At 43.8% G+C, this 11,816-nt stretch overlaps 1 protein-coding gene across 1 annotated transcript in view; it reads left to right on the top strand.

The window, feature by feature from the left end:
• The first annotated feature begins 391 nt into the window (after positions 1-391).
• Positions 392-11,816, top strand: part of shroom2a (shroom family member 2a) — a 305,723-nt gene continuing 294,298 nt past the window's right edge. The window contains exon 1 of the mRNA XM_048602587.1: positions 392-720. Within this exon, the coding sequence (XP_048458544.1) occupies positions 541-720 (180 nt within the window). The 5' untranslated portion in view covers positions 392-540. The remainder of the gene's footprint in view (positions 721-11,816) is intronic.

The raw sequence follows: 11,816 nt of genomic DNA, 5'->3' as shown, positions 1-11,816 counted from the left end.
CAAGGTGTAGAGCTGGATGAACACAGCAGGCCAAGCAGCATCAGAGGTGTAGAAAGGCACCTTCAGAAGGGTCTAGGCCCCAAACATCAGCCTTCCTGCTCCTCTGATGCTGCTTGGCCTGCTGTGTTCATCCAGCTCTACACCTTGTTGTCTCAGATTCTCCAGCATCTGCAGTTCCTACTATCTCAGATTCAGTGATAACCTTGCAAAGGGAATCGGGAAGGGAACACTGCAGGAATCGCTGGTGGGGAGGGCCAGCACAGACACGAAGCGGGCTGAATGGTCTCTGCTCCTCAGGGGGATGGTTGTTGTTGTGTATGGCAGTGCCCAGCAGGGTGAGTGAATCGCCGTGTGTGCAGGGAGGATCTCGTGGTATGTGTTTGCAGGTGGAAGGTGCGCCGTCTGCCTGGTGCCAGAATAGCGAGGCGGTGGAAGCTGTGCGGCGCCAGGCTCGCCGCGAATCTCACCGTACAGCCGTGACCTCCGCACCCGAAGGCCGGACTCAGCCTCTCTCTCTCCCACCCCCCCTTCCACAACCCCATGGCCGGGGGAGGTGTCCGCACAAAGGGAACGACTACCGCCGCCGACGAGCACGCAATGGAGGAACGGAGGGCAGCGCAGGGCTCCCGCTGTGTCGAGGTGACCCTGAGTGGGGGTGCGCCCTGGGGATTCACCCTGCGAGGGGGTCGGGAGCACAAGGAGCCTCTCCTCATCACCAAGGTAAGGAAAGCTGGCCTGCTCTCTCTCTGTGCTTTTTACTCCGCACATTCAAACCCACTCTGCCAGGATTTGCAACAAGCCCAGCCGTGGCTCCGTTGCTAATTTCTTCTTCCCTTCATTCCAAAGGTTCAAATCCCACAGCTCACCCAGTGCTTGAGGGTGCGCTGCACTGTCACAAATGTGTCCCTTCTGCTGAGATATTGATGCTTGGTGTCCAGAGCAGGAGAGTTCTACAGACTACCTGGTCAATATTTATTCCCACCTCCCCCCAATGACTTGAATAAAACAGACCAGCTGGACCCCCATCATGTTGTTGCTCGTGGAATCTTGCTGTGCGCAAATTTATTGTTCCAGCGTTACACTTCGTTGGCTGTAGGACACTGGTCCCCTCTGAGTTTGTGAGAGGCGTCATGTGAATGCAGATTATTCGATATTGAATCTGGATTAGAGACTTCCTGTTCTGAGGAAGGGTCTCTGGATTTTTATTTTCTTCACAGGTGCTGTCAGACCTGCTGAGTTTTTCTAGCAACTTCTGTTTTTGGTCCTGAGTTACAGCATCCACAGCTCTTTCGGTTTATATTTGAGGCTACCAAGTCATTGGCTGTTAAAAGCTGGTGAGACATCACAATGAGTTACTGCACACACTGAGAAAACAGCAGGGATCAATCTTTTCTGGCTGTGTTGGCGGATAGGTCTCTGAAGTTGTTCTCAGGATCTGAGTTTCACAGGGAAGGCTAGCCTTTATTGCCCCTGTGATGATGTTGCTGAGTTACCTCTGTGAACCTCTGCAGCATCTGTTGTGTGTTTGGTAAAGAGTTTCAGAATTTTAACCCAGTAGTGGTAAAGAAGTAATGATGGATCCCCAAGTCTGGAACACAGCTTTTCTTCGTAGATGGGATCGTGAAGAAGCGTTTGGTGTGCTTGCCCTTATTGGTCAGTGCATTCAGTGTTAGAGTTGGGAGGTCATGTTGCAGCTGTACAGGACATTAGTTAGGCCATTTTTAGAATACTGCATACAATTCTGGTCTCCCTGCCATAGGAAGGATGTTGTGAAACTTGAACGGGTTCAGAAAAGATTTACAAGGATTTTGCCAGGGTTGGAGGGTTTGAGCTGTAGGGAGATGCTGAGTAGACGGGCTATTTTCCCTGTAACATCAGAGGCTGAGGGGTGACCTTATAGAGGTTGAGAAAATCACGAGGGGCATGGATGGGGTGAACAGCCAAGGTCTTTTCCCAGGGGTGGGGAAGTTCAAAACTAAAGGGTATAGGTTTAAGGTGAGAGGAGAAAGATTTAAAAGGAACCTAAGGGGCAACTTTTTCACACAGAGAGTGGTGCGTGTATGGAATGCGCTGCCAAAGGAAGTAATAGAGAATGGTACAATTACAATATTGAAAAGGCATCTGGATGGGTATATAAATAAAGAGGGATTGGAGGGATATGGGCCAAATGCTGGCAGATGGGAGTAGATTAATTTAGGATACCTGATCGGAAGAGTTGGACGGAAGGGTCTGTTTCCGTGCTGTACAACTCTATGACTCTACCTGAAACAAAAGCTAACTGTGCTTCATTTTACAGTCTCTTCTAAGAGATGACCCTTTACACAACGTAACATTTCCTTGTCTGTCCCCCTCCCCGCTGTGTTTAATAATTAGTCGGAATTATAGAAGAATTATTTTTAATCAACCTGTTTGGACCTGCTCTGATGCACATTCAGGGCAGGTGGGACTTGACCATCTGACCCAGAAGTAGGGATGCTACCACTAGGCTACAAGAGCCCAGTTCTTAATGCACCTGGTATTCCCAGGCAGTCTCCCATCCGATACTAACCAGATCTAAAATGAAAACAGAAATTGTTGGAGAAGCTCATCAGGTCTGGCAGCATCTGTGGAGAGAGAAGCAGAGTTAATGTTTCGGGTCCGGCGACCCTTCCTCAGAACACAGTTAAAAGAACTGAAGAAGAGTCATACTGGACTCAGCATTAACTCTGAGTTTGCTTAGCTTCCAAAATCTGTTATGATTAGGTGTAGTCACAAGTTGTGAAGTGTGGTTTCAATTCCCAACCCCCTAGTTCAGAGATATACGTGCAACCAACTTAACCAGACTGGCATGTTAAATGATTTGGTGACAACCTAGACAAAACAGACAATATTTCCACAGGCTCTCAACACCTTGCCATGACATTTATTTGTGTGCTATTTTATTTAATTGTTTAAAAATATTGGAAGAAGAACGTATTGAGCATTTAATGTTTATCCACTAATATTGTGACGCGTAATATTTATATGTTGTGTGAATTGTGTTTGCTATTCTGGGAAATGCTTTTCTAGTAGTTCTTGACATCCATGAGCTACAGTTCACTACTGGACATGATACAACCTTTACACATTGTATAGAATGAAACAGCTCTTAATAATTGTCTGTGAAAAGACCATCTGTTGGTAGTGACTCCACACCAACAGGATACATTTTCGTTAACATTTAGTAAAAATGGAGAGTTCAGTCTACGATCATGTTTACTTGTTCTAAGATGAGTCAGTAGTTGAAAATATAATCTATATGCTATTGGTGAGTTCTTTAATATTTCTGAAACTGAATTCCCAAACAAGTTGAGATAGTCCTATTCAATTCATCAACAGGACTGTTCCATGTGTTTTTCTGTTGGAAAGTAACATTTACAGCTGATGAAAATAAATTAATAACTGTGCCGTGTTCCGGTCTCAAATCTCTGCAATAATTGTTGTAGCTAGCTGTATTTTGGAATTGGAAAATGTGGGCTCTATGTTGAGAGAGCATTGCTCGTGAAGAGGCATTGTGTTCTGAAGATGGTGTTTATGGAGTGTTTTAATGGTATCATCTGTGGCATTAGGGCTGTTGTATTGTGAAGTGGTGTTCAGAGCTTTCGGAATGGTGGTCAGTGCCTGCATTTCAAATTTGAACACTTGTCGTTGAATCCCTAGACCCTTCATAACTTTGTGACGTTACAATAGTGACTACATTTCAGCCGAGTGTTTAATTGGCTGATCGTGTTTTGAGGTGTGCGGTGGATGTGAAAAGCGCTATATAAATGTATTTTTCTGATTTGTAATGATTGCTTCCTGTGAGCCAAGTGCCTGAAGTTGTGATCATCCTGATGCCACTTTGGCTGCAATATTGTGGAGCTTCTAATTTTCACTGTGTGGGATATTAGAAAGTTTGGTTGTTGGTTTCTGTGGCCTGGAGTCACGCGGATGAGCTTGCATTTAGGTAGCACCATTTCACATCCTGGCGATGCTTCAGATCTGTTCACGGTGGAATGCTTTTGAAATGAACCCACTATTATGATGCAAGAAATGTGACAGCTAAATTTGCACAACAGTTTTCCCAGAAACATCTGAGATGCTTGACAAGGTGATATTGGTTGAGTGATAAATATGGGCTGCTGATCCTTGAAATGGTTGTGGCATCTTTTTAGAACATCTGTTGGAGAGCAGATGTGGCCCTATTTCAGTGTCTCCTCTGGCTGTACACCTCTCTTTGGTACATGCAGTAGGCTTAGGAGGGACAATTCCAAGCAAATGAGGAACAACAAAATGGAGCTAGCTAGGGTGCGGAATTAGCCAGAGGTTGGAGTGTTGGCTACTATAGGATATATTTGGCTATGTCTTTTACAGCCAGGTAGGCTGTAAACCTGCCTGGACTGAAACGAACAGTCTGAGTGCATTTTGCCTCAAATCTTCGCAGCATTTGCAAATCTGTAAAAGAACGTTCGCTCAACCCCTTTTTAATATTGAGTATTTTCAGAATACCTCTGTCTTCTGTATATCATAGCCACAAATGGCTTGATGACCTTTTCCTCGAGGCAAAAGTTGAAGGAAGGTGAAGTAAATTGGTGAAGGCATAGCTGTGAGCTACTGGTGAAACAATAATATAATGCTGACTGGCCTCTGCTGATTCCATTCTTCCGAAAAATTTCTGTTACCATGAGTGGAAACAAATCTTAAACACACAATTTTTAAGAAGTTCTTTTGACAAAGAAATGTGTGTGGCATTTAGAGAAAGTTAAATGTTGATTTTAAATTTGGAACACGTTTCCTTACTGTTTTCTTTGGTAGGTATATCAGTTATAGTCTATTGTTTAGGGTTGTTTCTTTTCTGGAGCGATGTGTTCGTACACAATCATAGTTGATCCTGTGCAGTCACACAGAGGGTGAAGGGTGATGCCTGATGGAGCAGTGGATTTGAGATAAAAATCGAGAATGTGTCAGGGGTTCATGGGAAAAATGGAATGCAAGAGTCATCTGCTCTTGTTTCCTTGCTTGTGAGATCTGGGGAGGAAAAGTGATCTTCCAGACTCCAAAGCAAAGTTCCAGACTGAACACGATAAACCCATCAGCAATAGTCCTACAGTATATTTATAATTTGATGAGGGTTCTGTATAATTTGCAATATTTTTTACAATTTCAAGAAAGCAGGCACACTGCACTTGAACTCATTCTTAAGGACATGGTTTCAGTCTGATTACCAAAGTCTGTGAGTGGAATGGAAAAAAATTGGGGGATTTAGATGCAATATAACGTAATAAACATTACACGAAGGAAGCACAGGGTGGAAAGGGTACAGTGCGGACTCTGGGCTTCAAAGTTCCTCCCCAGGAGTGGCTTGGCAGCAGCACTACTGACCAAACTGCTCAAGTCTGAAAGGGTGTAGCCTCAAGATTGGGTCTGTAAGGGGACCAGCTAGACAGGAAAAACATACTTGACCTCATTCTCATCAGTGTGTCCCTTACAGATGCATCTGTCCATGACTGTATCGATAAGAGTTACCACTGAATGGCCCTTGTGGAAATGAAGTCTTGTCTTTACATGGAGGTATTCTCAATTGAGTTATATGGCACTATCTCTGTCCCAAATTGGATATACTTAGGACAGATCAAGCAACTGGGCAACCACGAGGTGCTGTGGGCCATCAGCATGAGCAGAATTGTACTCCAGCACAATCTGTAACCTCATGGCCTGGCATATCCCCCACTCAACCATTACCATCAAGCCAGGGGATCAACCCTGGTTCAATACAGAATGCGGGAAGGTATTTCAAGAGCTGCATTAGGCATTCCTTAAAAATGAGGCGTCAATCTGGTGAAGTTGAAAAAAAAACTGGGAACTTACCATATAAATACAGTGGTTATAAGAGCTAGAGAGAGGCTCGGAATACTGCAGTAAGTAACTCACCTCCTAACTCCCCACTTGCCTGGATGGGTGTAACTCTCAACAACAATCAAGAAGCTTGACACCATTCAGGACGAAGTAGCCCGCTTGATTGTCAGCACATCCACAAGCATCCACTCCCTCCACCACCGACGCTCAGTAGCAGCAGTGTGTACTATCTACAAGATGCACTGCAGAGATTCACCAAAGATCCTTTGGTAGCACCTTCCAAACCTACGACTACTTTAATCTAGAAGGACAAGGGCAGCAGATACATGGGAACACCGCCACCTGCAAGTTCACCCCCAAACCATTCACCATGCTGATTTGGAAATATATCCCTGTTCCTTCACTGTTGTTGGGTCAAAATCCTGGAATTCCCTTTCTCCCAGCATTATGGGTCAGCCTGTAGCACGTGGACTGCAGTGGTTTGAGAAGAGACTACCTTCTCAAGTGCAAACAGGATGGGAAATAAATGCTAGTCCAGCCAGCGATGTGGATCTCTTGTGAGTGCATAGAGGAAAAAAGGGGAACTAGGCCATTTGGACTTATCTGCCCTATGCAAGTATTTATGCTCCTCATAATTCTCCTCCCACCCCAATTAGTCTAATTCTATATCAGGACATCCCTTTATTCTTTTCTTCCTTAAGTGGTGTCTTAGTCAGCAAGTAGAGGAAGTCTCCATTCCAAATTGCCTTATTCAACGTTGATGTGCTTGAATGTTGTGGCTATAATTGGACAGGTATGCTGGTTTAGCATTGGAAACTTTAGTATTATTGAAGGTGGAGGTGAAATAGTGTACTGTTACCTGATCAGTGCCATTTTGGAGTAGCTTTATCCAGTTCACCACCTGTCTTTCTGCTTCCTTCCATAGTCCTCTTATTTTAAAAATTATTTCACTTAGAAATAGTAATTGCACAACATTCAGCATTTCAGCTGGCAGTGTATAATGTTTTGTTTTTTTTCTGATAAGGAAGGCTGATCAGAACCTAACATCAGTTTTTACATTGATTGTAATGGGTACACCTGATCCACTTAAAGCTGTTTCCCCGTTCAGCAATGCAACTGCAACTTTAAGGGAGGAATCCTTGTGCATTGCTCTACATCAGACAAACCAGTTGCTGACTGATTTCTGAAGAAGGGTCTAGGCCCGAAACGTCAGCCTTCCTGATCCTCTGATGCTGCTTGGCCTGCTGTGTTCATCCAGCTCTACACCTTGTTATCTCAGATTCTCCAGCATCTGCAGTTCCTACTATCGCTGACTTATCCTTTTTTTTTCCTCTCCCATCAACATTCCCTCACTATGATGTGCTGGGCGATGGGAGTAGGAGGAGATAGAGTTGTAGAGCAATGCAGCACGGAAACAGACCCTTTGGTCCAACTTGCCCATGCCAACCAGATATTCTAAATCAATCCAGCCCCATTTGCCAGCATTTGGCCCTTAACCCTATTGAACCCTTCCTGTTCATGTACCCATTCAGCTGCCTTTTAAATGTTTTAATTATACCAGCTGCCTCCACTTCCTCTGGCAGCTCATTCCATACATTTACCACCTTCTGTGTGAAAATGTTGCCCTTTAGGTCCCTTTTAAATCTTTCCTGTCTCACCTTAAACCTATGCCCTGTTGTTTTGGACTCCACCCCGCCTCCCCCCATCCCAGGGAAAAGACCTTGTGTATTCAACCTATCCATGTTCCTCATGATTTTATAAACCTCTATAAGGTCACCCCTCAGCCTCTGAAGCTCCAGGAAAAATAGCCCCAACCTATTCAGCCCCTCCCTATAGCTCAAACCCTCCAACCCTGGCAACATCCTTGTAAATCTTTTCTGAACCCTTTCAAGTTTCACAATATCCTATAGCAGGGAGACCAGAATTGAATGCAGTATTCCAAAAGTGGCTTCATCAATGTTCTGTTCGGCTGTAACATGACCTCCCAAATCCTATACTCAATGCACTGACCAATAAAGTCAAGCATACCAAATGCCACCTTTTTACTCTGTCTACCTTCAAGGAACTATGAACCTGCACTCCAAGGTCTCTTTCTGTTCAGCAACATTCCCCAGTACCTTACCATTAAGTGTACAAATCCTGCCCTGATTTGCCTTTCCAAAATGCAGCACCTCACATTTATCTAAATTAAACTCCATCGACCACTCCTCGGTCCATTGGCCGATCTGTTCAAGGTCCCGATGTACTCTGTACTCTGAGGTAATCTTCTCCACTGTCCACTACACCTCCAATTTTGGTGTCGTCTGCAAACTTACTTACCATTTCTCCTACGTTCACATTCCAAATCGTTTATATAAACGAGGAAAAGCAGTGGACTCAGGACTATCATTGTGGCAGATTGCTGGTCACAGGCGTCCAGTCTGAAAAACAACCTTCCACCACCATCATCTGTCTCCTACCTTTTGAGCCTGTATTTTATCCAAAAGGCTAGTTCTCCCTGTATTCCACGTGATCTAACCTTGCTAACCAGTCTACCGTGAGGAACGCAGATAACACAGTGTGGAGCTGGAGGAACACAGCAGGCCAGGCAGCATCAGAGGAGCTGGAAAGTTGACGTTTCAGGTCGGGAACCGTGTTGAATGCCTTTCTGGAGTCCATATAGATCATGCCCACCACACGGCCTTCATCAGTCCTCTTTGTTACTTCTTCAAAAACTCAATCAAGTTAGTGAGACACAACTTCCCATGCACAAAGCCATGTTGACTATTCCAAATCAGTCCTTGCCTTTCCAAATACATGTAAACCCTGTCCCTCAGGATCCCCTCCCAAAAAAACTTGCCCACCACTGATGTCAGGCTGCCCAGTCTATAGTTCCTTGGCTTTCCCTTACCACCTTTCTTAAATAGTCGCACCATGTTAGCCAACCTCCAGTCCTCTGGCACCTTGTCTGTGGTTATTGATGATACAAATACCTCTGCAATGATGAAGGATGTTTAGAAATATATGTGTGTTCCAAGGCATCATTTGCTACACTGCACTATTTTCGACAAGTCCTCTAACTTGTAGAGTCTTCCTCCCAACCCCTTTATGAAATGGCCAATGTCCACACAGCCAATTGTATATAATTGCCTGAATTTGCAACTGTATCTAACCTGCTGTAAATAGGTCACAATGTGTTTACATGCCGTGAAATTACTGTGCAGTGGGTAGTGTCCCTACTTCTGGGCCAGAAGGTCCTGCTTGAAGTCCCACCTGCCTGAGGAATATCATAACATTTTGGAACAGGTTGATTTTTTTTTTAATTAAAAAGACACAATGTTCTTGTGCCTTCAATGTAATTAGTTACGATATTTAGAATCTTTCAGAGTAAAAGACTGTTACAACTGTGCTCTTCGGTAGATATCACTGTGTTGATAGCAACAGCACTTCACCCCATGCACTAGAAAACCGCTCCCATGCGCACTCAACACAGGTAAATGTATATCGCGTGTGTGTTTACTTAACATGTCCAGTGCCAACATTCAATAACTTTAATGGTCATAGATCATTTGCACCCTCTGCTTTTCATTTCAGCATGTTACCAGCAAGCGCAAGTCAAGGTTAAAGTATCCACTCACGTGAATGACCACTCAGCACACAGCAGCTAATGGTGTCTATTTTTATTGTGTGTGTTTACTAATTTACATTTTGGCATATCCCAGTTAACCGCTTCCAGCCTGTGGCTGATAAATTAAACGACACTGCTATTGATCCAAATTAGGGAATTCTGCCAACCTTTGCTTCTCCCCATACTCTGCCGTGCCCAATCTCTCCCAACTAGCTTCTAGCTGTGAAGTAGCAATCGTGCCCAGTGAAGTGACCCGCTGAAACCAACTGGATTCAAACCAGATTTCCTTTCCAAACATTTAGCCATCTATCCTGAGCCTAATTTTCAAACTTCCTCATAATCAATGATTTGTCCATCGTTTTAAAGTAAGTTATAAACACAACATAAACACGTTCTGATAGATACCAATATTTTAATTTCTTGGGGGAGGGGACTGGAAAAACACTCTCGTTCTATCTGGTATTTTAGGAGTATCTGCTCAGTAAGCCTTTTTGAGCCATTATTTCAAATGCATAAATAGTCCGCTTTATGAGAGGCTGTTACAGTGTTATCAATATAATTTCCTTGTGGACTTAGCTGTCTCCTCTCTCTGCACCATCTGGGCCATTCGAAGCCATATTAACCCTTTGACGACTGAGACCATTTAATTTTATCCAGCACACAATTTTTAAATGTGTAGCAGTTGTCCCAACCACTTTGTAGCCAAAGAAATATGTTTTCAAGCAGTCAGTTGTAGGAAACATCTCAGTCGATTTGTATGCACTGTGCTAATGACCAGTTGCTCTGTTTTAGTGATATGAATGAGTTAAATCACTGGCTAGGACACGGAGAATTCCCTTAACTCTTGAGTAATCCCATGGGATGTTTTACATCCATCTGAGAGTGAAGACAGTGCATCAATTTGTCTCGTCCTGAAGGTGCCACCTCTGATAGCACAGTATTGAATCATCGACAATGCCTGAAGCCTATAATATCACAGTCCCTCTTCCTGGTCCATTATTTTTAATATGACGAACAACAGTATTCCCTTAGCACTGCTCTGGACAGTTAGCCTAGACTTTGTACTCAAACCTCCGGACTGAGACTTGAACGTACAACCTTGTATACGTACCTAGCTGAGCCATGGCTAAGGTTTAACTCTGAGTGATGCTTAATCTCCTTTACTCAAGGTGAAGCTTTGACCTTGCATCCAGTCCATCACCAAGGCTAACTTGTTTAATCTCCAAACAGTTGACCGTCTGCTCTCTCAATGCTGAACATCTTAATTGAGTTGGAGATTTTTCTTTGAATGTTCTCCATGTCATGGTCTGCATGATTCTGGTATTCCAAAGAATTGGGAAGTGTGCAGGCTGGGTACTGCCATGCACAAAATCTTACCCTACTGTGCATTCATCACCAAGTTTCCTGTGCTCCATTGAATCAATTTCAAAATCTCTCTCTGTGTTTTCAATGCCATAATTGCTGGCTATCTGTGGAATCTTCCACATTTATCCCTTGTTCCTTTGGATTACTGCACTGTTCGTTTCATGATCATTCTATCCCCCTCCCCCATCCCTAGATCCTGAAGCCTGCCCTTTGGAATTCTTGGCCTATGCTGCTTTGCATTCCTGCCTCCATCACTGTCTTTAAAAAGTCTAGCAAGTATCTTTGTGTAACCCTTTAGGTATACAGGCCCTTGTTACAACTATCCATTGGTCAATAATGTTTTGGAGCCCCTAAGCCTGAGGCCCGAGATTGAGTCACTTATCCACAACACCCTCAGCTGCTGATAGGGTGGGGTATGGGAGGTAATACCAGATTTCACATCCCTTTAAAAGAAAGCACAACCACCAGTTGTAAATCAGTTCAGCTTGTTTAATTTTACAAAAGTAAGTTTTTGAAAGCAGCTTTGCCTTTTGGATGGTTAAAGTTAAACAGCATTGTTGTCCTCTGTAAGCTCCAAGTGTGCACTAGGTGACTTTTTATAAATGTGTCCTTAATTGCCTTTAAGGCTAAAAATAAATGTGTGTGCTTATGGCCCATGTCACTGATGGTTGAGGCAAGTGAGTGAGACTCTGTTCCAGTCTGCCGAGTGAAAATGCTGAAACAAAATAAGTTGTAATTAATCTTTGCCCTTGTGTGTCGGATTCTTGAAGTGGTCCCGCGTTAATGTCCAGTCAGCACTTCCCCCCCCCTCCCAATCTTGTTCTCCAATTTTTATTTCTCTTTTTCCTTGTATTGAATTTCCAGCTCTTTCAGTTTTGATGTTAATTCTTCAACTTTGTTGGGAAGTAATCCCAGGACGTGTTTGTTTGTGTGTGTTTGTGTGTGTGTGTGTGTGTGTGTGTGTGTGTGTGTGTGTGTGTGTGTGTGTGTA

Source organism: Rhincodon typus, chromosome 11 (assembly GCF_021869965.1).
Source record: "Rhincodon typus isolate 14 chromosome 11, sRhiTyp1.1, whole genome shotgun sequence".
NCBI classification, from domain to species: domain Eukaryota; kingdom Metazoa; phylum Chordata; class Chondrichthyes; order Orectolobiformes; family Rhincodontidae; genus Rhincodon; species Rhincodon typus.
Note: the sequence above shows the minus strand (reverse complement) of the source record. Positions and strands in the feature narration are given on the sequence as shown.